General features: G+C 42.5%; 1 protein-coding gene across 6 annotated transcripts in view; it reads right to left on the bottom strand.

The window, feature by feature from the left end:
* The window catches only part of Cdkal1 (CDKAL1 threonylcarbamoyladenosine tRNA methylthiotransferase), a 596,174-nt gene that overhangs the window by 138,373 nt on the left and 430,020 nt on the right, over positions 1 to 27,781 (bottom strand). For all 6 annotated transcript variants that reach the window (XM_027948318.3, XM_027948315.2, XM_027948319.2 and 3 more), the window contains one exon: positions 8,672 to 8,852. In XM_027948318.3, the coding sequence (XP_027804119.2) occupies positions 8,672 to 8,852 (181 nt within the window). The remainder of the gene's footprint in view (positions 1 to 8,671; positions 8,853 to 27,781) is intronic.

Raw genomic sequence — 27,781 nt, 5'->3', positions numbered from 1 at the left:
TACTTGGTTCAAGTGATTTCACTATCAAATATCTTATATACAATTAATCTTGCAAAAGCTAAGAAAAAAATGCAGTTTACCCTGATCGTGACAATGCATTATCTACTTTTTTTTTCCTCATAGAACTTAAGAATGTTTGACTCTTTTTTTCAGGATTGGCAAAGAATTTAACCCTTGCCTTACAAACTGCAAATTTAGACCAGCCAGTACTTTACCCCTTTGGTGATTTACATGATTAAGAAAAATACATAACCCAAGTCACCTAGCAGTTCTCTATTATAATACTTTCAAACACTGAAATTAATTTATATTAATGATAGTATTTATGTAAAAGCAGTTATGAGAAAAGGGGAAACTATATTGAAATCTATTTTCTGACACAGGGAAAATATATTTGGAGATTTGTGCTTAGCAGAAATGAAATCTCTCACTGTCACGCTACAGGCAGAAAAGGAAGCTGTCACTTGGGCTCCACCTCCAACAATGACTTAGAACTCACCCTCACTGTTTCTCCTTGGGGCAGGGGAGGAGGGCAGGCAAGGAAACTAGAAGTAAATCAAACAGGACATAATTGTCACCATGCTCCAGCAGCGTTGTAGTTTAGTGGATTCTAGTTTCAAAAACTACCTGACATAGGCGAATAACAACTACTATTTTTTGGTAAATTTAGGAGTAGCAATAAGACTCACTGTACAAGATGTGTCTTGTCTTGACTGCAGATCTCTAAACTTTCATCTCTAATACTTAGTTCTTTTATTTAAGCTTCTGAATTGTACAGAGATAAACCTCCAGTGCAACAGTTTACTTATAGCATCATTATAGAAATACAGAGGAGTGCTGGGGATTGGAGCATATCCCCCCAAAAGGTTGTTTTGAAGTCCTATATCCTAGCACCTCTGAGTGGGACCTTACTTAGGAATAGGGTTTGGTAATCATTAGCAATTAGGGAAAAGCAAACCAAAACTATACCCTAGATTTCATCTCCCTTCAGTAAGAATGGCAGCCATCAAGAGTACATACAAACAAGAATAAACGCTGGAGACGATGGAGGAAAAGACACACTTTTACCTGTTGGTGGGAATGGAAATGACTATAACGGCTATGAAAATCAGAATGGAAGCTCCTCAAAATCCTAGGCATGGAGCACCTTACAGCCCAGCTGTACCACTCCTGGGTATCTACCCTGAGGAACTGAAGTCATCACACTACAGTGACACACCCACACACCCACGTTTACAGCAGCACAATTCACAACAGCCAAACTAGGGAACCAGCCTAGGAGTCTCTCAACAGATGAGTGGATAAAGAAAATGTGGTTACATATCAGCCATAAAGAAAAAAAAATGAAATCATGGCATTTGCAGTAAAGTAGATGGAACTAGAGACCATTATGTTAAATGAAATAAGTCAATCTCAGAAGGTTAAAAACCCCATATTTTCTGTCATATGTAGAAACTAGAAAGAAAAAAGAATGGGCGTGTGGGGTCTCATGAAAAAAATCAAAGGGACATTAACAGAATAGTGGAAAGAGATCACTGACAGGAGAGGGGAAAAGAGAGGGAAAATACTGGGGAATGATATTGGTCAAGTTACTGTCACACGTGTGTATGTCCAAATATGTAACAACAAACCCCACCATTGGGTACAATTATAATGCACCCATAAAAAAATGGAAAAAATCTACATTAATATTACTTGTGTACTGATATTTTTGCAATTTATTTACCCGTAAACATGCATATTAACACTATAAAATAAAAGGAACTTAAACAAGTCCAAAGATTTAGGGTGTTATGGATAGGATGAGTTAAGGTGAGGAGCAGGTGGGCCCGAGTCCAAAAGGACTGGTGGTCCTAGTAAGAAAGAGTCACATAAGACACAGGACAGCCTGTGACAGTGAGGCAGAGGCTGGTGTCACAGCCAATGAGCATCAGAGACAGCCGGCAAACCTCCAGGTGCTGTAAAGAAGTGAGGGGGGGGGGGGGCTCCTCAGCAGGGTGTGGGGATTGGGGCCTGCCTTTGTATCTCCAGCCCTGGAGTGAGAGAAAATTTGTTTGACGTCTCCCAACTTCAGTGGCCCTGGGAGAATATCAAATAGGTTTACTGAAGCATCAGCTTCATGGCGAGGTGAACAATCCTAAAAACTGACCAAACCAAAAATTAATTAAAAACATCCTAAGATATTGATCCCTCAGGACAAAATAGTGGAATTAAATGATAAAGTAAAACCGCTTCATAAGAAGGCCCCAGCAACCCGGAACCTACAGCTGCTGCTTCGATTTGAAGTGCAGTCGAAAATAGTAACTTTCCCAGCAAACACCCCCCAAAAGATTCTGCTTCAAGAAAAGGACCAGACAATCCGCACATCTAAGAAAGGACTGCTGTCCAAACTGCACAAAGAACTCCTAAAACCGATCAGTAAGGGAACACAGATGTGCAAGGGACATGAACAGACACCTCGTGTAAGAAAAAACACACAGGACAAACCCAGGTACGGGAAGATAACGCGGCATCAGCGGATCCCACATTAGGATACAATGTGCTGTGTGGGGTGGAGCTCAGCGCAAGAGAGCAAGCCCTGCTGGATTCCAGGCGCAGAAAACACTGGCCCAAAGTAAGAAGTAAGCTACACACCAGCCCGCACAACTGCAAGGGCTGACACCAGAACACCGAGAGCGGAATGTCGCGGAGGATGTGAAGCAACAGAAGCCCCACTCAGGGCTGCTGGGACACACTAAGGCCAGCCCCCTGGAAGGCCGTGTGGCAGTTCCTCGCAGATCTCAACCATGTGACCAGCAACCACACTCTCCGACACCCCCACAACTGAGCTGAAACGGTGTCACTCAGAAACCTGCGCACAGATGTCTATAGCAGCTTCAGGAGCATCACCAAAGCCTGGAAGTGACCAAGCTGTCCCTCAGGAGGTAATGGATCAACTGGGGCACATCTGGGTTATTCAGCACTGAATGGTTGGTGCTCACATGAAGTGAGCTGCCAAGCCAGGAAAAGCCACGGAGGATCACATCCATTTTACTAAGTGCCAGAAACCAGTCTGAAGAGCCTACACACTGCTTGTTCCCAAACATGGAAGTCAGGAAAAGGTGAAACCAGGCCGACAGTAAAAGGGCCAGTGGCTGTCCAGGGTCAGGGGAGGAGGATGGCCATGCAGAACAGAGGATTTTCAGAGCAAAGGAAGTGCCATGATGCAGGTGCCATCGTGGTGGGTGCCCATCAGGACGTGCTTATCAACGCCCACAGAAGGTACCCCACCCAGAGGGAACCCACGTAAGCCCTGGATCCGGGGTGAAAACGGTGTGTCGCCGAGGGGACTGCGCCACGCTGGCAGGGGATGTTGGGCATGTATGGGGCCGGGAAGACTGGGCCAGCCTGTGCCCTTCCGGCTCCATTTCCCTGAACGCCTAAACCCACTTTAGCAATGAAATCTTTAAGATCTGCCACGCCGGGGCTGCGTAAGTCTGAATATGCAAGGGAGCACTATAGGGCTATGTTCAGAAAATGAAAGGCAAGACAGGGAGAGCATTCGAAAGCCGATTCCGGGCAGCGGACCTACTCCTTGTGAGGCAGACTGGCTTGCACCAGAGCAGCGCTCTTGCCAAGAACACTCGCAAGATGAATGCTTCTTACGGTACGTATGATTTGAGCCTCAAAAGGCTACAAGGTATGATGCCTGGAGCAGAAGGGGAATGGGGTGGAAGGGGAAGGAGCGTTCAATAAGTGCAGCCCTTTTCTCTTCTAGAGATTTATCCTGTGGAAGTGGCCTTGTCACTGAGCAGCGGAGCAACTGAGCAAAAGCTAGGAACTGAGAAAACACTCAGGGCCCGTGGGCTCATCCGAAATAGAGGGGGCAGTCTCAGACTAGAACTCGGGCCTGACCTCCCACAGAGGTAACATAACCCTGCCTCAGAGAGGACACAGTGAGGTCTGGAACCCAAATGGCTTGGTGCTCGTTTTGTGCTATAAATCACAATCATTATTCAATAAAAAATTACTAGAGAGAGAGAAGACCAATGATCAAGATCAAGAAAAGAAAAAGACAGTAGAACAAATCAAACTTAGATGCAGCTACCGGAGACTGCAGAATGCACTTTTGGATAACTGAGTCACAGGTGCAAGATGTAACAGGACATTAAAAAGAATTTCACCAGAACCCTGGAATCCTTGAAAAATAGTCCAACTGTAGACCTAGAAGCAAAAAGTAAGGCTGTGCGCAGTGGTGCATGCCTGTAATCCCAGCAGCTTGGGAGGCCAAGGCAGGAGGATAGTGAGTTCAAAGCCAGCCTCAGCAAAAGTGAGGCACTAAGCAACTCAGAGAGATCCTGTTTCTAGATAAAATACAAATAAGGTCTGGGGGTGTGGCTTGGTGGTTGAGTGCCCCTGGGTTCAATTACCAGTACCTACCACCCCTCAAAAAAGTAAATTAACTAAAATTAGAAATTCTATATGTGCATTTGACAGCAGACCAAAGCAAATGAAGAAAGGATTAGTGAATTAGAACAGCACTTCACAAATTTTAATGATGAAATAATTAAATAATTAACTTAATTACTCAATTAATTTTTAATTAAAGATTAGGAGGGATGGGGCTGGGGATGTAGCTCAGTTGGTAGAATGGTTGCCTTGCATGAACAAGGCCCTGGGTTCAATCCCCAGCACCACAAAAAAAAAAAAAAAGAGAGCGAGCGAGATCACGAGTGAGCAGGTACAGGACAGGACAGGGCGCGAGAGTCTGAGTTTCTAGCAGTTTCCTATAGTTTGGATCTTGAACACACCGAAAGGCCCATGAGTGGAAAGGTTGGTTCCCATCTTGTGATGTTACTGGGAGATGGTGGCAAAAAGAAGTTAGGTCACTGGGAGTGATGCCCTGAAGGGGACCTGGGGACCCAATCCCCCTCTTCCTCTCTTGCTTCCTGGCTGTCAGGAGGTGAACGGCCTCCTCTGCCACACAATCCCACCACGGTAACCAGTGCAGCCACAGCCTGAAACCAGAGGGGCCAACTGAGCATGAACAAGAACATCTGAAACCACGAGCCAATATAAACCTCCCATCTTTATAAGTTGATTAGCTCAGGTATTTTGTCACAGTGACAGAGAGCTGCATAACACACAGCCTCCTGGGTGGTAACTGGTGCTGCTCCTCAGGGACCAAGATGCTGTTGTATTGATTCTGAATATGAAGTAACTAGCAGGGAACAAGAAAATACCCAGACAGAAATACAGAGAACAAGTATGGAGAGTATGGGAGAAGACACACCAGACACTGAGGGACATAATGAAAATATCAACATATACCATTAAAATCCTAGAGGGAGACATGGGAGAAAATGAAGCAGGAAAAAAACCTCTGAGGAGGATGGTCGAGTTTCCAGATCTCATGAGAGCGCCCGAGGAAAGTCCTCCCAAGTGAGATGCGCTCAAGCAGCAGGCCACGAGGAGGGGCCGTGTCAGTGAGACCTGTGGGGGCAGCTTCTGTCCCACAGAAACCCAGGGAGACCCACAGAGTTCTTGAGAAATTACTTCAGAACACACACACAAGATTATAAAAGTGCAAACACAGATTAAAAGGGGGCAGAGGCTGGGACAGGGCTGTGATGAGTGTGTGCCCAGTGTGGGTGAGCCCCAGGTTCCAGGCCCGGCCCTGCAAAGCCCACACAGGACAGAGCCCAAAAGGAAGAGAGGCTGTTGGACTCCTGATATTTATGGCAGGTCCGGCTGAGAAATCAACCCACTGCGAACACGCGCTTCCCTTCATAAAACCGAAAAGTCATCTCAAGAGGGCAGGCCAAGAAGTCGGAGGGCAGACCGATGTCAAATTCACAGTCCCACGTGGGGTCATGTGGGGACGGACCTAGGGGCGAAGGGGATGAGGGAATTTGGGGGGCCAACTTAGAATCCAGCTCACCCCAACAGGCAACTCTACAAATATTGAAGGAAGAAATAAACCAGTTCTGTGCAGAGTCTTCTAGAAAAACGTAGAAGAGAAAATATTTCCCAAGTCGTTTGATGAGGCCAATGTTACTCTGATGTCAAAATCAAGAAGAGATTCCAAGGAAACCACAGATCAATACCTTCCATGGACAAAAGCGCAAAGTCTTCATAAAATATCTCCAAACTCTCAGAAAACTAGGTTGAGAAAGGAACTTCTCTAACCCCAAACCTGCCACAGCTGACTTTTACTCAGTGCTGGAACGCCCTGCCCTCAGGTTTGAACAAGATGAAGGTGGTCAGTTCTATCTGCGAGCATGCTGGCCATTTTGGCCAACACAGTGAAAACACGGAATAAAAATTCTGAGGATTGGAAAGGCTAAAATGACACTATAATCATCAGATGACATAACAGCATACATAGAATCTAAAAATCCAGAAAGCCAATTAGAATTAACAACACAAATAAAAGGTAAATACATTTAAATCATCCAATTCTAAATGACAAAAATGAAAATAAATGCTTTTAACAATATCAAAGAGAACGACTTTCAGTGATCTATGAGACTCGTATGCAGATGACTCTGAAACATGACTGACACAAGCTGGAGAAGATCAAGATCCATGGAGAGAGATTTTCATTCAGAATCAGAAAGCTTGATATGCCATGTTAAGTGCTCTCAGAATGCTCAACAGGATCATCATCATCCTAAATAAAAGTCCACAGAATTTCCAGTAAAATTTGACAAATTTAGAAAAGCAGAGGAACAGAAATAAGTACAATAATTTTCAAGAAGAGTTAAGGGGCTGGGGATGTAGCTCAGTTGGTAGAGTGCTTGCCTCGCATGCCCAAGGCCCTGGGTTCAATCCCCAGCACCATGCACACACACTCTCAAACTCACACTCACACACAGACACTCACACTGGAACTGTACTAGCTGGCAGAGGGTCCTGTCGTGCTGTGAATGGATTTCTCTCCTCTTCCATCCCCAGAGCAAGCCACTTTCCATCATCCTAACTCTGTAAATTGGTTTGAACTGTTTTTAAACTTGATGTGAATGGAAGAATTTATCAGTGTTTGAATTTGACTTTTTTTCTAAATATTAAATTGGTGAATCTAGCCTGTTTTTAAATGTAGCTGTAACTTAACCATTTTCATGGGCAAATAGTGTTCCATTGCATACAGCATGAATTATCTGTCTTATTAAAATGGAAGTAGGTATTTTCAGCATGTAAATAATAGTGTCACTGATACAGCTGGCAACATTCTTGCTTTTACCCACTGGTGTGAGAAGGGTTTTTTTTTGTTTTTACCAAGGAGTGTGATTACTGAGTCATGGGAAATGTAATGGATTGACTTTACTAGATTTTGTCAAATAGAGTTCCCAAGTAGCTGAGTGACTTTACAGTCCCCATGGCAAGGCATAGAAATGCGGCAGCGCTTGGCAGCGCTGTTTCGGTGTCCACACGTGGTGGCATCCCCTCGCTTTACATTCCCCTGTGGCTGTGGTATGGGGCACAGGTTACTAGCTACTTGCGTACCTTCCCCTGAGGTGCAGTTTGGGTCTTTTGCCTGCTCACCTGCGTGCCTAGCAGTTGGATTTGTCCCCACCCAGTTCACAGGAGTTGTATGTGACATGGGTGCTGTTCCCCACAGGCCGAGGCCACTCTAGATTCCCCCACCCTGCGGCCTGTGTCCACGCCCTCCTCCTGGTGCTCTGAGAGCCACAGTCTTCATTTGAGCCTGGTGCAGGCTCCTGTCTTGTTAGAGTCCTGCCGTCCGCGTTCTGTTTAAGAAACGGTGTCCTTCTCCACGGCGTCATAAGAGACCCTCCTTTGGACTGTTCTAGAAAGCTTCCACCCTTGGACCTGTCACCTCCCTGGAGCTTACTCCTCTTGTGGCGGGAGGTGCACTAGGAGGAGGTCCAGGGCTTGGTCGTGGTGCTTTCCCGAGAGGACTTCCACTTGAGCCAGTGCCATGTATTGAAAAATTTCATTCTTTCCTCGCTTCTCTGCTTGGTCACCTTTATAGTAAATTGAGTGTCTGTGCAGGTCAGGGTCTGTCTTGGAACGTCAGTCTCTCTGTTAATCTTTTCATCAGCACACAAAGTGGGTTACCATGACTTCATCATAAGTCTTGGTAGTGCAACGTAAATGCTGCAACTTTTGTGTGTGTCTGTGTATGTGTGTGTGTGTGTATGTGTGTGTGGTATGTATGTGTATATGTGTGTGTGGTGTGTATGTGTATGTGTGTGTGGTATGTGTGTCTGTGTGTGTGTGTGTGGTGTGTGTGTGTGTGTGTGTGTGTGTGTGTGTGTGAGAGTGAGAGAGAGAGTGTTAATGGGGATGGAACCTGGGGCCTGCTAGGCTACTGCAACTCATGCTCTCTGCGTTTAATATTAGATATTTAAATTTAGACATTTAAATATTTAAATGCTGCCTAATTTTGAAACCTCCAACAATCTCATACACGCAGGCAAATACTGCATAATAGTTAATTTTTTTTTTCAGGATGATATTTAAGCCTCACTCCTCAAACGAAGAAAAAGGTGATATTTAGCCATCTTTAGTTACAGAAGGTCATTTGACTCTTCTGTGGTCCTGCTCCCTACCCTGATTCCAACTTGGGATTCTCATATTTTGAAACTCAAGGGTTACCCCATGAGCCAGGACCCTTGGGTGGGCATTGCATCGGCACCAACTAACACCTAATGAGGAAACATCTTACCACTTGTGCTGGCACCTGCTCCAGTTTTGCAGCAGGAGTTCCGGGTCTTGGGTAAAACTGGTTAATAAAGAGGCTTGGAAATTTGTACTCTTCAACCAGCTTCACCGTTTCTTGAAAATCCTCATCTGTTTCTCCAGGAAAACCACAGATGATATCTGTAGCAATAGTTATTCCAGGAACTCTAGAAAATAACAAGACAAGAGAGTAAGAGGTTGACGGCAAGCCCTAATTATTCCATTTCTCTGACAGGTTAAAAAAAAAAAAACCAAAACATTATTCTTTACATTTTAAGAAAAGGAAATTCGCAAATCATTTTTTAAAAGTCCTAAATAGTAAAATGTTGAGGCTGATCTCAAATTTGGGATCTTCCTGCCTTGAGAGTCCAGGGGAATAAAGGCTTGGGCACACACCTGACTATGGTTCTACCAATAAAGCAAACAACCACTGGTTGCCTTGGAAACACTTGAGGAAGTTGTTCAGATTTTAAAAATCGGCGCAGAGTTCAGGACTGAGAATGTAACCTCAGATTATCAGAGACGTGCTGGGGTTGATCTTCCTTAGCTTCACCTTGGTACATGCACATGGAACTGGGTACTTTTCCAAAGAGGGTGGCAGGAGAGAGACCGATGAGGCCCCCACACAGTTCTTACAGGTGCTCCACAATCCTCTCTTCATAGACTTTCAGGTTACAAATTTTCAATGTTTTAAAATTTCATGATTTTAGGTCTCTAAACATTCACACAAGGTAAGGCCCAGCGGAATCATTCTGTCAGTCTAGGAAACTATCTTGTTTAATTTCTTCTGCAATTTTTCTTTCCTAAGGATTCCACATTTTTGAATGTTGAGATTTTAGGATTGGTCCTCAGTTTGTTCTTATTTTTCATGTTTTAGCTATTGTTCTATTTTCTGGAAGATTTACTTAAGCAACTCTTTCAACTGTAACTGGGAAAAAAAAAAAAAAAAAAAGCATTGACTCACTCCAGCAGTCAGTCCCTCTTTCCTCCAGGTGCTGGTACTTGGTCTCCCTCATGGTTTGAGACATTCTATGAGAGGACAGTGATTTTTGCTCTCCCTTCATTTATAAGGGCAAAGCACGAAGAGCTTTTTATCACAGAGTGACTGGGTAGCAGGTGCCTTTGTCTTTCACAGGCCCAATGTGAGGGTCTCGGGGTCATTTCTCTGTGGGCCAGTTTCTCCAAAGTATGCTACAAAGTCCTCTCGTACTTCAACAGCAACAACTTAACATTAAACTTTTGAATAAAAAATGTATTAAAAGAATTCAAAAATTTAATATTATTCTGAATCCATGAACAAGGAAAAAAAAACATTTCAAATCACACAATAAAAACCCACATCAGATTTCCTATCATATAAATATAATTCTATATAGATGAATTCAACAGTTTGGGGGCAGAAGAGAGAACAGGGATGTTTTATGGAGGAAAGTCAAATCACTAAGTTCTCCATACAGGCACCACCATAAGAACAACAGTTTTCCACACTTGCACACTCAAAGAAGCATGAAAAATTTATTTAGGAAATATTTCACTTCTGATTTCTTCTTTGTCTCATCTAGCTATTAATTTGGCCAAACTTTAATTAGTAAGACAAATTCCAAAGACTAGAACTTTTCTCTGTGGCAAAAGAAAAAAATTTTTAATTTTACTGATATAAATGCATTTTTCTTCTTTAAAGGGCAATTATCAAAACTGCATTTTAAAAAAGCATGAAATCATACGCTTCCTACAGTAAGGTGCAATAAAAAGCCCACTTCTCTGGACTAACTGAAGCATGTGGAACAGGAAAGTTACATAAATAATATTCAATTAGCCAGACTTCCACTTGCCTTTTAACTACACCTAATCAAAAGAAATTCACAACTAAGAATAGAAGTAACAGATCACAGCAGATAATGACAGAGAAGCCCATCTCCCCTGGGAAATTAGAAGAAAAAGAATGCCAGTGAAGGACTGCAGAGACAGAGACAATTGGTCCTTGTCCCAACCTATGAATTGGAATGAACTTGGCAATACAGCGCAGGGAATTCCCGCAGGAAAGCCCCGTCCTGATTTCCGCTGTCACCCTTGATCCTGCCCAGCAGAGCTGGTAACATTAAGCAACACCTGCTGACTTTGGCCTCGGGGGTCCAGTGGAGTCATAATGTTAACAGAGGGGATGTTCTGTTCACCCAGGTATTTGATAACTGACACAAAAAGTGGGCCAATGACTCAGGAGGGGAGGGGTTGGCATGATTTAGTGACTTATTCTAGTCAATATTTTAGAGCAGAAGCAGTTTAATTGGTTTCAAAGTACATAAGAACATAAGTTCTTTTTTTAGATTTATATCAGCAAGGTTTTATTTAAAAAGAAAACACATGGCAGTAAAACAAAAACAAATCCCCCCTAAAACAAATGCAAAGCCTAGCGTCCCATCCACTAAACAAGATGAGCTAATTTCCTAGACCATGTTTTGAAAGTGAAGGCTACACATTAGCGTGAGGTGAGGCTCATCTATCTAGACATTAATTTTATATATGCAAATGATGCTACTTACACTCTTGAAAATCATTTGGCCCCTCAGGAACGCAAATCTCATACTGTTAATTTACGTAGGGAATAATTCTCCTATGTATGGGAAAATCACAGAAATTTGAAGTGGAGCAAATTCTAACAATATCACATGATTTAAGTAGCAAAGAAGAAATCATAAGGAGTGTAAAAGAGAATATTAATCCAACTATGCAAGATGCTAATTCTGGATAAACACTGTGTTTAAGATGTATGAATTTTCAAAACAGTCAAATTTTTAAAATTATCATTTCCACAATTTTACTGAAGCTATGAATGCAATGTATGAGATCATTAGTTTATGTTTTAAATTTTTTTAAACTTTCTATATTCATGTTTTCATAGTAGTTTCAGAGAATAATTCTGAAAGATAAAGATAAAAATGTTCAATTAGTTTAAGTAACAGGGAAATTTTGACCCACTCTTTTTCTATCTTACACTTACTGGCAAAATTGGTTTGTTAAATAACTTGGAATGGAATAAGAAAGATTGCAATTATGCACCTGACCTTATTGGAAGCAGTGATATGCTCAGTTAGGAAAATCTATCAGGAACACATAAAGGGAGGACATACTATTTGCAAGTTCTAGGCTGGTATTGAAGAATCAAATATTTCAAGAGTTTATTATTTTGCCTAGAATAAAAATATGTAAATTTACAAACTTTGAACACTTGAGATACTACTTAAAAGGTACTTTGATTCATCTCAAGACTTCCATTTGCAATTTGTTGTTTTACTGGCAAAAACATGAAAAAGGTGATGCTATTTTAAATCAATAAATTATGAGCTTTGAATTCCATGTGAAAAAAGTAGGACCAATGCAAAAGCTACTTATCTCCAGAGTCAGAGATCAGAGCCATCAAAATTATATAAGCATAACTAAAACATAATTAAAAGACATCTTTTTGAGTCCTGCCAAGATTTATTTCAGGACAATTATTCAAAACTTTTCAGAAAAGTAAACTGGAGGTAGACAGGGAACACAATATCTTGAACTGAGTAGAGTTGAAAACATCTAAATATGTGCTATGCAGTTAATGCACTTCTTAGAAATTCATAGAACTGGTATCTAAGAAAGGTATAGTCAATAATCTAAGCTTTTAGTCTCAAGAAGCTAATAAAGAGGAGCAAACATAACTCCAGGTAAAACAGAGATGAAAAAATAAGAGAAGAAATCAATGAAAACAGAAGGAAAAAAAAAAATCAATAAAAGCAAAAGTTGTATTTTTGTAAAGAAAACTTCAATAACTTACTAACTAAGGTACTAGCTGCGCCAAGAAGGAGGATCACACAGATGACCACATCAGGCATGAAGGAGAGGATGTCACCACAGATGCCACCAACATTAAGAAAACATTCAGTGTATCATAACAACTATGCCAACCCATTCACAATTTAGATGAATTGGGCGAATTCTTTGAAAAATTAAGCTATAAAATGGGCTCCAGAAAAAAAAACCCAGAAAATCTGATTATACTATTACAAAATCGAATTTGTGATTTAACATCTTGTCACTGAGACAAAACAAGGCAGACTCAGGTGGCTTTAGGGTGAATTCTATTAAACATTTAAGAGAGAGTAAAATTGACTACAGAAACTATTAAGAGAGACGGGAAAAAGAACCCATTATGAGTCCAGCATTACCCTGCTATGGGAACCCAAGATGAGCAGTGATTCTAGACCAGTCTCTCTCAGAGCAGGATCAGGGTTCTTAATAGTATTAGCAAACAGACTCAGCGACAGGGAAGGAGGACTGTATGCCATGACCCATTTTAACACAAGGTTGGTCTGACACAGGCAAATACCCTCAATGTGATGAACCATACTTAAGGACTTTAAAAGGCCTCCTGGGAGTTTGAGAGATTCAGAAAACTCCCACGACCCAGCAGACATCCATGGCACCTGCAGCCCCTATACTTATATGTGAGAGACCGAGAGCGTTTCCAGGACTGGCAATAGCCAGAGCATCTCCGTTCTCCTTCTTCAACCCAACCGACCACTGGGCGTGTCAGCACAGAGGAGAGGACAGGGGTGAAGGCATGGCCGCTGAAGGGGGAAGGCAAGTGTCCCCAGGGCAGGTGGCATGAGCTCATGCTCAGAGACTCTAAGGAACCCAGTGACCTTCCAGAATGAGAGAGTTGAGAGGCAGAGGCCGAGGCCAACATGCAAAACTCAGCTGAATTTTTATATCTCAGGAATGATCCATCTGAAAATGAAGTCAAGAAAACCACAGAATAACTAAACCTATGAATAAATTTGAGAAGTAAAAGTGCTGTATGCTACAAATGAAAGAAATAAATTTTCTTAAAATTTGCAGAGAGAAATCAAAAAGAAAAATAGAACATTCTCACTGAGTGGAAGATTGAAATCTCTTTAAACTGGTTTAGAGATTCAATGCAGCTGCTAACAAACACCAGCATGTTTTTCTACACAAGTTGACAAGCTGATTCCAAAATTTATATAGATAGGCAAAGAACTTCAGAAGAGTGAAAACATTTTTTTTTAAATTGGTAGAATGAATGAATCTGATGTAAATATTTATTATAAACTTTAATAATACCAATACAGTGTGGCAGCAGTTTTCAACAAAACTGCCAAAGCAACTCAATGAGGAAAGAAACACAGTGCTCTTGTTAATATGATGCTAGAACTGGGTGCCACACGCACAGTCCCAAACTTACTAGGCCCTTACTTAATATAATAAGAAATTTCAATATGTATCACAGACCCAAATGTAGGAGCTAGAATTATTTAACTTGTAGGAAGAAGTAAGGGAGAAAATCTTTGTGGCCTCACGTTAGGAAACGATTTCTTAGCTGTAACACCAATTGCAAAAAGAAAGAAAGAAAAACTAGATAAACTGATAAATCTCTTTATAAGAAAACACTAAAAACTGAAAAGACAAGCCACAGATTAGGAGACAATATTCCTAAATCTTATATTTCATGAAAAGACTTATTCCCAGGATTCATTCAGATCTCTTCGGCTCACTGACAGGATGAGGAATAATACAGTCCCACATGGGGAAAGGCCTGTGACCAAGGGTTCTCCACGAAAGTCTTAAAGAGCCACCAGTTGCCAGGCGAGGGCACCACGCCCGTCAAGGGCCACACACAACACAAGGCTCTTCTGAAAGGGCTGAGAAGTCGGTGCACATGCAGAGGAACTGAACCCAATCCATCCTGGACAGGAAGGTGACCTGATGTGGTCACCTTAGAAAACATTGGAGCAATTTCTTAAAGAGTTAAACACAACACTGTGACCAGCGATTCCACTCCTAGTTATCTACCAAGGAGAAATGAAAACCTACGGCCATGCCCCGCTCTGCATGTGGATTTTCAGGGTGGGATTCTTCATAATACCCAACCTGGAAATAGTCCAAGCGTGTGTCGGCTGTGCAAGGGAAAACAAGATGTGGCATGCACACACCGTGGAAAGGTGCTTCAAGTAAAAGAGCCACCGGTGGAGCCTGCACCAGCACGGATGATCTCAAAAACAGGAGACGAAGGTGGACAAAAGGGCTACCTATTACTCCACTCCTCTGAAACTTCCAGAAACAGCATACCTTGTAGGAGACAGAAGCCAGTCAAGGCTGCCCGAGACTTAGCGCCAGAGAAGGACTAAATAACACAGGCATCAAGAAGCACTGTGGAACAATCCCAATGTCAAAATCAAATCCTGTTGGTAGCTGCACCATAAATGCATTTACTACAAACCTTCACACTCTCTGCTCAACACTGGGTGAATGTCTGATGCTGTCTAGATGAGACCAACAACAAATCTGTCAAACATTTGTATGGGAGGCAGACTTTCTGAAGACATGGAAAGCAGGAATCCTCCATAATGTATTCTTCTAACAGGTCCCAGGACTTGAACTTTTGATGGGGATGTAGTCAATTAAATGTGGACAGAGGAACTGAAGGTAAGGATGCTGAAAGGCAAGGCTAAGGCTGCAAGGAATTAGGTTCAGAGCCAGAAATCAGCAAATAATTGAAAGAAAACTTGGACCTATTTACCAAATACTATCATGTGACACTAAACAATCAGTCCACTGACAGGAAACCTGAGAAACAATGCAACATTTTCACATCAACCTAGGGACTTTTTCAGCAATTCTAAATTTTTTCATGATTTTATGAAAAAAAAAAAATCTTAAACAACTGGGGCTAAAAACAGAAAAAGCATCAAAACATTATAATAAAGGTTAAAAAGCCATAGTCACTCAGACCAAAAAAAAAAAAAAAAAAAAGGCTAGTCCATTCCTGATCCCTTAACAGGGCTGCTTGCAAAACCTTCCCTCAGGTAACTAAGACCTTCCACCCCAACTTGCTGCACACTATTCAGCCTTAATTTGCTTCAGTTTTCTTCCATAAAACAGGTATAGTTAAAGGCATTCATAGAGAAGCTTAATTAATACATTGTTCAATATGGTGCCGACCACACAGTGCAGAACTGTAACTGCTACATTACTGTAACTAGGTCAGAAATGCTATCAAGTACCATTTATTATAGAAATACTAAGTCAGACAATATGTTAACAACTTATACCTTCTTTAATACCACCTTCTTGTGAGGTAGATTCTATTTCAGTCTCCACGAGACATGACCATAATAACCTTAGAAAACTAAGATTCAGAAAAGTAAATTACCGATAGTCACAGACAAGCTGGGGTTTGAAGGAGGGACCCATTCTGAAGTTTTCAGTCCCCATCCACGGCCATCTTCCTTTTTACCTGACTCACTGATGTGCTCCCTGCTTTGATGCTCTATGAGCACTAGGGGATCATAAATTAACAGAAAACAAAACCATTATTAGTAACAATACTTGTATATCAATTTGCTGAAATACAGTACTGCCAGCTGGTATATTTGGAATCGCATTTAAAAAGAAGGTAATCATGGTCCATCAAAGTTAAGTGAATTGTAAAAGGTCACCCTGAGTACTGCTGGTGGGACTGGAATTCCTACCCAAACCTTCCCACCTGGTCTGGGCCGGCTCTCTACCAGCCCTGTGAATACCAGTGATTCAAACCCAAGATGGCTACTGGCTGAACTTATTCTTCCTAAGGTCATTCATTCATTCATTCATTCTAATTAGGTACATATGACAGCAGAATGGGAGAGCAAGTGGCCATCCAATCACACCTGCTGGGTGCTGGCTGCTGTTCTGTGTGTCTTGCGCTCAGTTGATCCTCACAACAGTCTAAGAAGGGATGAGCCTTTATCCTCCTCCTGAGGCTCAGATGAGGAAGACACCTGGTGCTAATGTGGCTGGTACCCTGGGTGCAAATCTTCCTGGATCTCAGTTTCCTTCCTCTGACACTACTGCTTCTTCCTCTTTCTGAGCCATCCACAGACAGGAATACTTATACTGACCTACTGCTTGATGAGTGGGGAACATCTCCCCAACCTGGGCTCTCCCCTTCCAGCACACATATGGCTCATGTTTCTGTTCAAGTGCCTTGTGACCTGGTGCCACGGCTCAATATTAGGAAATTATATAGAAGGATGCCAGTGTGGTGGTGCACACCTGTCAGTCCAGCTACTCAGGAGACCTAGGCAGAAGGGTGGCAAGTTCTAGGCCAGCTTGAGCAACTTAGACTCTGCCTCAAATTAAAAAATAAAAGGACCCCTCAGTTCAAAACAGAAAAGAATTTATAGAAGGAGTGTATAATCAGAATATAAAACATACTTACAGAGAGCTTATATAACAAGTTTGATTTTCTTACCACAAACAATATTCACTAAAATTGGAAGACATTGACATTTGGTGAGATGGTTTATGTGTAAAGTTAAGAAATTTTAAAATGCTCTAGATATGAGCAACATTCTGGCTGCAGTGAAACCTGACCAAGTCTTCCAATATCTAATGAAGAATCATACTTTGCATTTTTTTCTGTTTATGAAAGTGAATTATGATAAAACTGACTGCACGAGTAAAAACAGGTCAATAGAAGTTGAAAACTAAAGATGATCTAAACTCAGGCAAATTTTCACTTAAAAAGTATTCAGCTAAAGTAGCAGTTCTACACACAATTTTGTTTGGGGAAGTTTGTTGCAATGCATGAGTATTTTCCCATCCATCAGTTCATGCATCATCCATCCACCCATCCCTCTGTCCTTCTAAGTACGCCATTCACTGCTGAAGGACACGGAATCACTCTCCTACTACGAGCTCATGGAAGGACCATGTGGATGTACAGAATATAGTTCAGACAGCCGTACATGTAACAAGTACCAACCTCGGGCATGCAGAATAAACAAAGGGCATTGCCAACGCTGCTCTTTTTAAAAATTTCACTCTAAGGTTCATTTTCTTGGTGTCTGGGCCCCCCCAAAATTACACATAGAAACGTACATATACTTTTATGGAGAAAGAGTTCATAGTTTTCTTTTGAATCTTAAAGGCTTCTGTGACTCAAATACAAATAGTAAACATTTCTGTAATGCTTTTGGGTCAACCAAAAAAATGTAAGAAAGATGAACTGCAGGATACTAGGAAATCTTTGACTTAAAAACAAAAACACACAGATTTCATTAACAGAGAAGGTAAAGTATCTGAGTAATCTGAGTAGAAATGATCATCTTCATACAGTTAACCTAAGAGAAGATCACAAATGTAAAATGAGGCACCATCCTGTCAATTATTATGTAATTCTAAGAAGATGAAAACTGGCGTTTTCTAGCTTTCTAATGTCTCTATGACCAAGTTCCTGTATTAAATATCCTCTGTTAGCAAACAGCAGTTTCTCTTCCTGACGACACCTGATGAAGCCCATCAAACTCATGATGCTGAGCTCCTGCCACTTCAGTGAGGCCCACCGACACACACCACATTCTCTTAGGATAAAGTTTCAAAGAGGAAGATAATAATAAAAAGACTCACAAAACAAAGCCTCAACCTGATTTGTCTGGAAACTGAAAACAATAAGACTATAAATGTATTCCTGTTAATATATATCAAGTGTGACATTTCTCACAGAATACCTCCAGCAATTTCTGCCCTGTAGAGAGAAGTTTAAATCTACTTGTTTAAAGAAACTGTTTTCAAATATAGGCAAACCCTGCATGCTACTGTGTAATTAACATATTGTCATGATATTTATAATTAAAAGTAGACTTTCAAAGACCTCTGCCTGACGAAAATTTGGTAGTTTTTAATTATTCCCTTTTTAAAATTTTTAGTTGTAGTTGAACATGATACCTTTATTTTATTAATTTATTTTTATGTGGTGCTGAGGATTGAACCCAGTGCCCCACAAGTGCTGGACCAGCTCTCTACCACTGAGCCACAAACCCAGCCCTAACTATTCCTTGTTATTAAAAGTAACAAATCAACTTATAATAAACCAAAATGATCTAGGTGAGTCATTTGGCTAAATTTGGTAGATTTTTACTTTTTTGAAGAAAGAAGGGAATATGTGCGACAGGAGTGAAGGAAGAAATATATGGGAAAAAAACAGCAAGGGATCTGGTAACGTTTCATAAATGTCTGGATACTGAGAGATCAGGATTAAAAGTGATAAAACAACAAAACTATTAAATTCCTGTAGCAAAAACTGATCAAGTATATGGGGAAATTGTTTCCTCAACTCAGAAAAAAACAGAGGCAAAAAATAAGGGGGCAGGTAGGGACAACCCAAAGATGTGATGCCACTGCATCTCATGTCACCCGTGACATTTCCAAGCCTCGTATAAATCCAAAATATACAGCTGGCTTCAAGCAAAACCCAAATGAATCATTGCTGTTAACTAAAAACTAAATACATACTGTGTTAAGTAAGTTTTTCATCCTGTAACATCATGCTTGTGTTCCACAGCAAATATTTTGGAATAAAATAAGCACAAAGACTTACAGAAGACCAAAGATACTGCTTTAAAAATTAAAAGTAAGCACACTGCGTAACACTGTTATAATATTTAAAAGGAGCCAGATTAAATTTCACAGAATTTTTACACATCTGTTATTAAAATCATTTTTTATGGCACTGCTGGTTAAAGTGAAGGTATTTACTGTCTGCGGTACTGTTAACACAATTCTTATATGAGTTTTCCTGTTTCTATGGTAACGTGAATTATAAGGTTCAATGAGGCCGGATTCAGTGATGTGTATTTTTCTGTTATTCAAGGTGAAAAGGAAATGAAACATTTCTAACATTCATAAACGGCAGCAAATGTCTGAATTCCATTTGGAGATAAGATGATAATTACTAAAGTAATTAGAATTCTTCCTGGATGGAATTATTTTGCCCACAGTGGAAATTTACATTTGGGAATGAAAGCAGGGGCCGGTGTACATTCAGCATCAGTAATTAATTACAACCAAAACCAGGTCGCCGTTCTGATACCCTGGAACAGACTACCTCCGCTTCCGCCTCTGCCTACTATATGAAAGGAAACTGGTCCCCGCCCCCATCCCTGAAGTCAGAAAGATAAAGTGGGTGAAATCATTTTATTCAAGAGAAAATCCAATTACAGAAATAATCAACTTTTCCCTCTTGCTTTATTTTTTCATATTTGAAAGGGCATTCACATTAGCAGAACCAATTAAACGAATATCAGGACAGGGCACAAAACTACAGAGTTGGGCAAGTTTCTTAAATCTTTTAAAATTAAACTTTAAAAAAACCACTTATTGAAATTTGAGAGACTTAAATCCAAAGCATAGCTCTCATTCTGGAAAGCACAAATGGAAAATGACTAACCATCAGGACTCAGGAAGAAATAATTTATAAAATTATAAAGACAATGCAGTTGGCCCTAGTCTCCAGTTTACTAGTAGGAAGAAATCGGGCAAATTATTACTTTTTTTTAAAATTGGGGATTGAACCCAGGGGTGCTCTACCACTGAGATGCACTCCAGCACTTTCTATCTTTTGAGATGGGGCCTTGCCAAGTTGCTAAGGCTGGCCTCAACCTGCAACCTTCCTGCCTCAGTCTCCTCAGTGTCTGGGGTTCTGGGCCCTTGCCCTGTGCCCAGCCACATCATCACTTGTAATGGTGTGTTGCATCCAGAACTGGCACCTGGAGACACTGTACTCCAAGTCATGTGCCATTCTAAGGTACGATCTGTACGGCACCATCACCCTGCTACTGCTAGACACATACAAATGGGAATGAGTGTGTGCACGTTTGCGCACACACATAAGGAGAGATGAGATGTTACACCTGAGTGAGAGAAATGAAAAATTCTCTAAATCAAACACAGAATGTTTCATTATTACTTTCTTTATTACTTATTAGTTGAACTCACTTTGTTTTTTAATTCAGTTGATCCTGATCAGGTCAGAGGCTGGTAAAGTAGAGCTCCTATGCCAAATCTAACTGATGTCTATTTTATACATAAACTTTTTTGGGGCACGCCTTGCTCATTCATTTACATGCCGTCTGCTGCAGTTCCAAGTGAGAGCTGAGTGGATGTGACAGTTGCCACAGAGACCACATGGCCCAGAGAACCAGAAACACTGGCTGTCTGCCGAGCCTCCAACCAACCTGGTCCAGGACTCTGGTCTTGGACATATGCTCCCAGGGACCTTGCAGGGTGAACTTGAGGGGCAGTGGCACACACGGCTCTCTAGACCTGCTCTCTGAGTGACCTCCTGAGACAGCATCTCAGCACCTTTCTGGAGTATGCACCTGGGCCCCGCTCTGATGGACTTTCCCCGGGCACCTTACTTCACCCCGTTCCCTTGGTACTCCTGCGACATCCCATGAGGATCCGCGGGCTGCTTCTCCCCTTGGATCCTTGTCTCACGCCTCTGAGGAGCTCCACGCCCTGGTGGACAAGCTGACCCACGCTCATGCCCACTGTGGCAACGAGGCCGCATCCCCCTAGGAAGCCGAGCTGGGCAGAGGTGCTCCCAGAACTGGGGCGACGTGCAGGGGGAGCCGAGAAGGGCGGGGAACCGAATCCACGCACCCAATGAAGCAAGTCTGTGTGCCTACTTAGTGGTGATAGTGATCAGGCTTTGCTGTGACTGATGTCAACAATAGTCTAAGTCCTGGAAGTTAAACCGCGGCAGAGGAGGCAGCCGGACTTCACAGGGCTTTATACACAACGAGGTTCTTCTGGGGGAAAGTCTGGACAGACCCTATGAAGAAGCACGAGATGACCAAGCTGCTTACGATGGCAGCATCACTTTCTAAGTGACCATTTTTTTAAAAAGTGTGATGAGCGTTCCTGCCCCTTAAAGTTCTATATCTACGCATAATGAGAACGGCGAGACGGAGTGACGCTTACATCAAATGACATGAGCTCATGTGCAGAGTTTAGTTAAAATGTGGGGGAGCAGGTACCCCTAGAGGCTGGGGAGCTGGGCAAGAGCTGTGGGGCGTCTGTGACGCCAGGTCACTGCTGCTCAACTCTGCTTGAAGACAGTGACCCCATCATTCCAAATTCATTTACTAAGCGGATGACACGCTCTCCAGCGGCCCTCAGTCATGAGCATCCATGAGGACGTCTGTTGCCACAGAGAACTCCCATGACGCGCCTGTTCATCAGACATCCGGCTTGATGTCAAGGGCCTGTGACGCTTTAGGACACGGCTTCCTGGGTGCCTGTCGGCTGTCGTTGTTCCAGCTCCTACGTCCACACAGCCACCCGGTGCTGCCCAAGATGGGCTTCACTGACCTGCATGCGCTCCCCAGCTCCCTTGCACCTCACTTGCTTCCTGCCCCCCAGCCGCTCGGGGTGGCTGCCTGCTTCCCACACTCCTTGTCAGCAGCCATGCTGGTGGGAGCAGATCCCAAACCAAGAAGCACTGCGAACCTCAAGAACAAAGCCACCCTCAGGGAGCATCAGGACACTACCTAGACCCCAGCCATCGTGAGGGATCAGCACGGCCTCAGTCACAGACTCACTAGCACACTGACATTACGGCACTTCCTGACACCAGCCTCCCTGAATCTAGGAGAACAGGTGAGTCGGCGAATGCTCTTGAGTGCTTACTCTGCCAGGTGCTCTGTTAAGTGCTTCTCACATAGTGGCTTGTTAATCCCCAGAGAAGTCAATCACACTGCAAAATTTTTCCTCAATTTATAGATGCGGCAGCAGAAGCACAGAGAGGTTAAGTTACCTACCTAGGATCACACGACATTAAAGGTAAATCCTGGATCTGAGTCCTCACTGTCCATTTAGTGAGTCTGCGATCTGAAGTGATGAGCCGCCTCCCCTGATGGAGAGCTGTGGATACTGACTAGTGCTGGACACATTTGTTCCAAAAGGCCTCCTTTCCCTGAAACAGTGACCATCAGGTGCCTTTGTACAGTGCCTTTGAGACCCTGGTCTAGATGCAGGAGAGCTGGCTGACAACCCCACCGCTGCTAAATGAAAACCCACTTAACGCCATCTTCACATGCTTCCTCCTTCAACACAGGTTCCTCTAGGGTTGCAGAGCAAGGGCACTGGGAGAAGGTCCCTCCTCCCAGGGGACAGAGCCACTGTACAGCAGAGCTGCTCTGGGATTCGGACCTCGGGCTCCTGTGCTTTACCCACACATTTACCATTGAAGGCAAGGAGGAGAAGTCCAGAACACCTCTCCACAGAGCCCACACCGGTGCCAACAGCCAACACAAAGTGAAAGATCAGACGCCAACAGGCTCGTTTTCAGTGGTGCTGAAACGAGGGAAAGAGGGGATCCTGGGAGACGAGAGCCATTAGTAGGCAGAACTCACCCCTGGCTCAGCAAGAACACAAAAAATCCTGTTAATGTTTAACACTTTACTGCATGTCCCACATAAAAGTGCCATCGTTCTTGGCAGAGGAACCTTAGGAACATTTAGGAAACTCTAGTGGTCTCAAAGCAGAGGCACAAACCAAAGCACCTGTCAATCATGTGACTAGTCAGCAAGGCCACTGAGGCCCTGGAAGGGTCACTCACAAATGGCCCTTTCTCTACACTATCTCTATCAGCATAGAGATGGCATCATGGCGTCCCTTCCAAAATTCACGTTGAAACTCAATCTCCAGTGCTACAGCATGCAGAGGTGTGCCTTCGGTTTCGGGAGGGGGCAAGGTCCTGAGGATCAGCATTGGTTAAGGGACTCCAGTTGAAGGAGGCCATCTCTCTTGCTGTCTCTTCTGCCACATGGGAACACCTAGATGGCATCACCTGTGAGAAATGCGACTTCACTAGACCCCAACCTGCAGTGCCTTGAACTTGAACTTGTTAATCCCTGGAACCATGAGAAATAAATTACTATTGTGTATGAACTACCTGAATCAGGTTATTTTGTTAGCAGCACAAATTAATTATGAGACTAAAACATCAAAACAACCCTATAAAAGCGGGTGATATGTTTACTTTGCAGAGGTTCAGAAAGGCAAAGTTTTGCAAGGAGGAATCAGAAATTGAACGCTAACTCCTGCCTCTCAACACTGCTGATTCAGGCTGGGGGGGCCCAGAGGTAGAGGCTAGAATGTGTGGGGCCCTGGGTTCCATCTCCAGTACCATGAGAGAAAAAATTGCTAACAGTCCTCGCAAATCATTTAAAATAATAATTAATGATTTTATTATTTATTACAATTTATGAAGATTAATTAGAACATAATTAATATGCTAGTATTAATTTTTGCATGCACAGATGACTTTTGGTTTATGATCTGAGAGAACCTAAAGTCCAACATTTTGCCTGTGACCACCAGTGTACACACACTGCAAGGGTGTGAACGCACCCGAAAGGTCTACAGGGTGAAGGCTTGATGTAAAGATGGTGGACTGACCCAAGTGTTTCTGTCAGCTTTTTCATCACTGGGACCAAAGACCTGACAAGAACAATCAGAGGAGAAGAAGTTCATTTGGGGCTCAACAGAGGGCTCAGTCCATAGATGGTAGACTTCATAGCTGTGGGCCCTAGATGAGGAGGAAGAAGCGACTCAAGACTTGGCACCAGGAAGCAGAGAGCTCAACTGCCCAGAGTCACACCCTCAGGGGGTGACATCCACCTCCTCCAGGCACACCCCCCCTGCCTACAGCCAACAACCAGTTACTTCAGAGCAGTGGACTGACCCATCATTAGGTTTCACCTCTGCCTGGCTCAGCACCATCCCTGGGCCAGGGCCTGTTTAAGTGCTTTGCACACACACACTCATTTAATCCTCAACATGGTGGGTATTCTATAATCTCTATTTTTTAAAAAAATATTTTTTTTTTTTTTTTTGTTGAAGCTCAAAGAGGTTACATGACATCCCCCAGGTCACAAAGTTAGTAGGTATCAGTGGTGCGATCTGAATCTAGCAGTGTGGTTCCAAATGATGAGCTCATTGCTCAGGACTGTGTGACCTCCAGGTAAATAAACATAACTCAAGTCATCATGCATAAGTGAGAGCTTTAGAAAACAGACCCCACGACACAGTGTGCAGGAGGCAGAGATGCAAGAGGCTTCTGTGACAGTGATATGCTAGTTCAGATTTGAGCAGCTGAGGAGGACAGGGCAGAGAGGTGGCACAGATGCCTATGTCCTATAAAAATACAACAGATGCATTTGATTCAAAGTTTTCCAATAGTCACAATAAGAAAGAGGTGAAATCAATACCTTCTTAAGCCAACATGTATACGATATCATTTCGACATGTAGTCAACATAAAAACTAATGGGAAATGTTAAATTTATATATATATATATATATATATATATATATATATATATATATATATATATATAAAAGACTTGAAATCTGGCATGTAATTCATACCTATGCCACATCTCAATCTGGACTATCCACATTCCACATGCTCATCAGACACGTGCCACAGGACTGGGTGGCCCAGTACAGGCAGGAGCGAACACTCTCAGCAGGAGGAGAAGCATGACGAGGCATTCAGGTAAAAATCACCAAGCCCCGCCACCAGGGCCTGGTGCACAGACAGGAGCCCTGGGCTCCAGCGAAGGGCAGAAGCAGCATCAAGAGGAGCAGCTAAAAGTTGGCACCTCAGGTTTTGGGGGGAGGAGCAAGGCTTTCACAGCTGGACATCAGGGAGAAGATTCTGGAGAGAACTTTCGAACCGAGCACAAGACAACGTTGATCTCTGTGACAGGCAGGGGCAGAGGGGAAGCGGCAGGAGGAGGAGCACAACCCCTGGAAGTGTGATGGACTGGGGTGAAGGCTGGGTGGAGGCAGGTGGTGGTGGGAAGAGGTGGACACGTAAAGCAGGGAAGCCAGACAACGCCAAGGTTCCGTTCCAGTCCTGGAAGTGACCCAAAAGAGAAGGAGGCCATTAGCCCACATACCCACCCAGTGCGGACAGACGGGAGACAGGTGACATCCAGAGTTCATCTCCCAGGGCTGGAGGCCCAGGGCTGCTGAAGAAGTGCCCGCAGAGAAGCAGAGGGGAGGTGTGGTGGGGGCAGGGAGGCTGGAAAGAGGCATGAAGTTCTAAGATAAGCCAGAGGGCAGATGAGTGTGTGGCTGGATTTAATGAGGGAAGAAGCCACCGCAATCTCAGAATGGATTAAGACCGGGACACTTAGACTCGAAATTTTCCCTGGTAGTGGAAAAAATTGAAGAGAGAAAAATACTGCAGAAGAAGAGGGGGAAAAATAAGAAAAATACTTTCACCAGGAAGCTCAGAGCTTTCTCGTTGAGCATTATTTTCTTTACCAGGTTCAAAATGCACACCAAACCCCCTCTACTCTTGGATTACATGCACGCTTCAAAAATAATTTCCAAATTAAAGATTTGAAAAGGAAATACAAGAAGCTAACACTGTTTCAATATAATTTCTCAAAATCGACTTTACTGATGATCACAAAACAGAAAGGAAATTTAACTATGATAATGTGATTTTGCAACTATCCACAAATATGGTAGCCCAGAGATAATACTGAACATCAAGTTCCTATATGTCAAAAATTAAAAATGCTACCAAAAACTTTTATCAAATGATCCAATACCAAATGTGCTAAGTATTTCTATGCTAAGTGGTAAGACATCTTAAGAAAAAATTGAAATAACAAGAAAAACAAATATCATTTTCATACTATCAGTGATAAAAACCCAACATAGAAATTTGATACACAAATCTGAATAAAATTGGAAATTGTTTAAAGGCATTAGATATAGATGGACACAACACAATGCCTTTATTTTTATGTGGTGCTGAGGATCGAACCCGGGTCCCGCCCGTGCTAGGCGAGCGCTCTACCGCTGAGCCACAATCCCAGCGCCACATTACATGATTTTAAGCTTGAGTTTTTTATTCAAACCTTCTGTTTCGATTACTTTTTACAAATTCAAATCTGCTGATGGTGTGCATATTCCCAATAAATACAACAGCGTGAGATTCCATACCGGCAGGACACCTGCTAACATCTTTTATTCGTGTACGTGTTCTCCGTGCAAAGCAATTATATTATTTCAAATATTTTAAAATGTTTTCTATTACTGCCTAACATAACTGCAGGTTACCTAACAAATCATCACATTCCTTTCGCACTCTGTCTAAATCTATGAGAAAAAGACTTACTTGTGGTGGTGTGTACAGAAGTCAATGATAGCTTCCAAGTCATCTCAGCCTGGTTTACTTGCAACTGATTGCAGACGTGAGAACACAGCTTCCTACCAAATGCAGGAGAAAGGTAGGCAGGCAGAGATTTGGTTTGTTATCCCTCTCTGCAGCTCCTCACCCGCAGGTGAGGGCATGAAGCTTCAGAGGGGTGCGAGAAATGAGGTGCCTGTCACATTCTTCTACATTTACTGAAACGACAGTTGTTTAGGTACAATCTGTAATAGCAACTGGTAAATCTGAAAAGTAATGAATTTCTGTACATTAACTCCAGGTCACATCTTACGGATAGATGACGTCACATCTTCCCAGTACAAGCATTTGAGGAAAGAAAGGCTAATTTTGAAGATTAATAAAGAAATATTACTTTAGAAACTGAGACAATGATCCAAAGCATAAGATGGTTTAATGTACCTAAAACGATTTGTTGACGTAGTCCTCAAGCAAATAAGCATCGATAGTGAGGCAACTGGAGCCACCTGCATCTATAATTTACATGACATGAAATATTAACTGGAGCAAGCAACTAACTGTTAATAGCTTATTATGTATCCCACCTCGTTCTCATCTCACTTTTCACAGTGACGTTGACTACTCAACAAAAACAACATCGGATCTCAACTGGACTGACATTCATCTCACAGAGAACAGTGGCACACTCAGGTTTATCATGGGGACTCAGGCCTTTAGACCATTATTGTTTTATGACTGAAAAATGAGTGACTTAAGACAAAAAGCTCAACATCCTTAAACTTCATTTCTATTCATTCTCTAATAAATACCATCTGCTGTGTACTTTAGGGATATAATACCCGTCAAAAACTCCATCGTATTATGAGAACCGGCACCAAGTTGATCTGAAATGCATATTTGAACAGATGTGTTTAAATTACATCTCCGTCTATCCACATGCATAAATTCAGAGCAAGCGTGTGTTGATTTAAAATGCATAAAAAAAGGGATTTGGAGATGCATCAAAAGTGAACAGCATCTCAACGGATCAAGGCTCACATTACGAAAGGTCATTACTAAAAATAAA

Source organism: Marmota flaviventris, chromosome 6, assembly GCF_047511675.1.
Source record: "Marmota flaviventris isolate mMarFla1 chromosome 6, mMarFla1.hap1, whole genome shotgun sequence".
Taxonomy (NCBI): Eukaryota; Metazoa; Chordata; class Mammalia; order Rodentia; family Sciuridae; genus Marmota; species Marmota flaviventris.
Note: the sequence above shows the minus strand (reverse complement) of the source record. Positions and strands in the feature narration are given on the sequence as shown.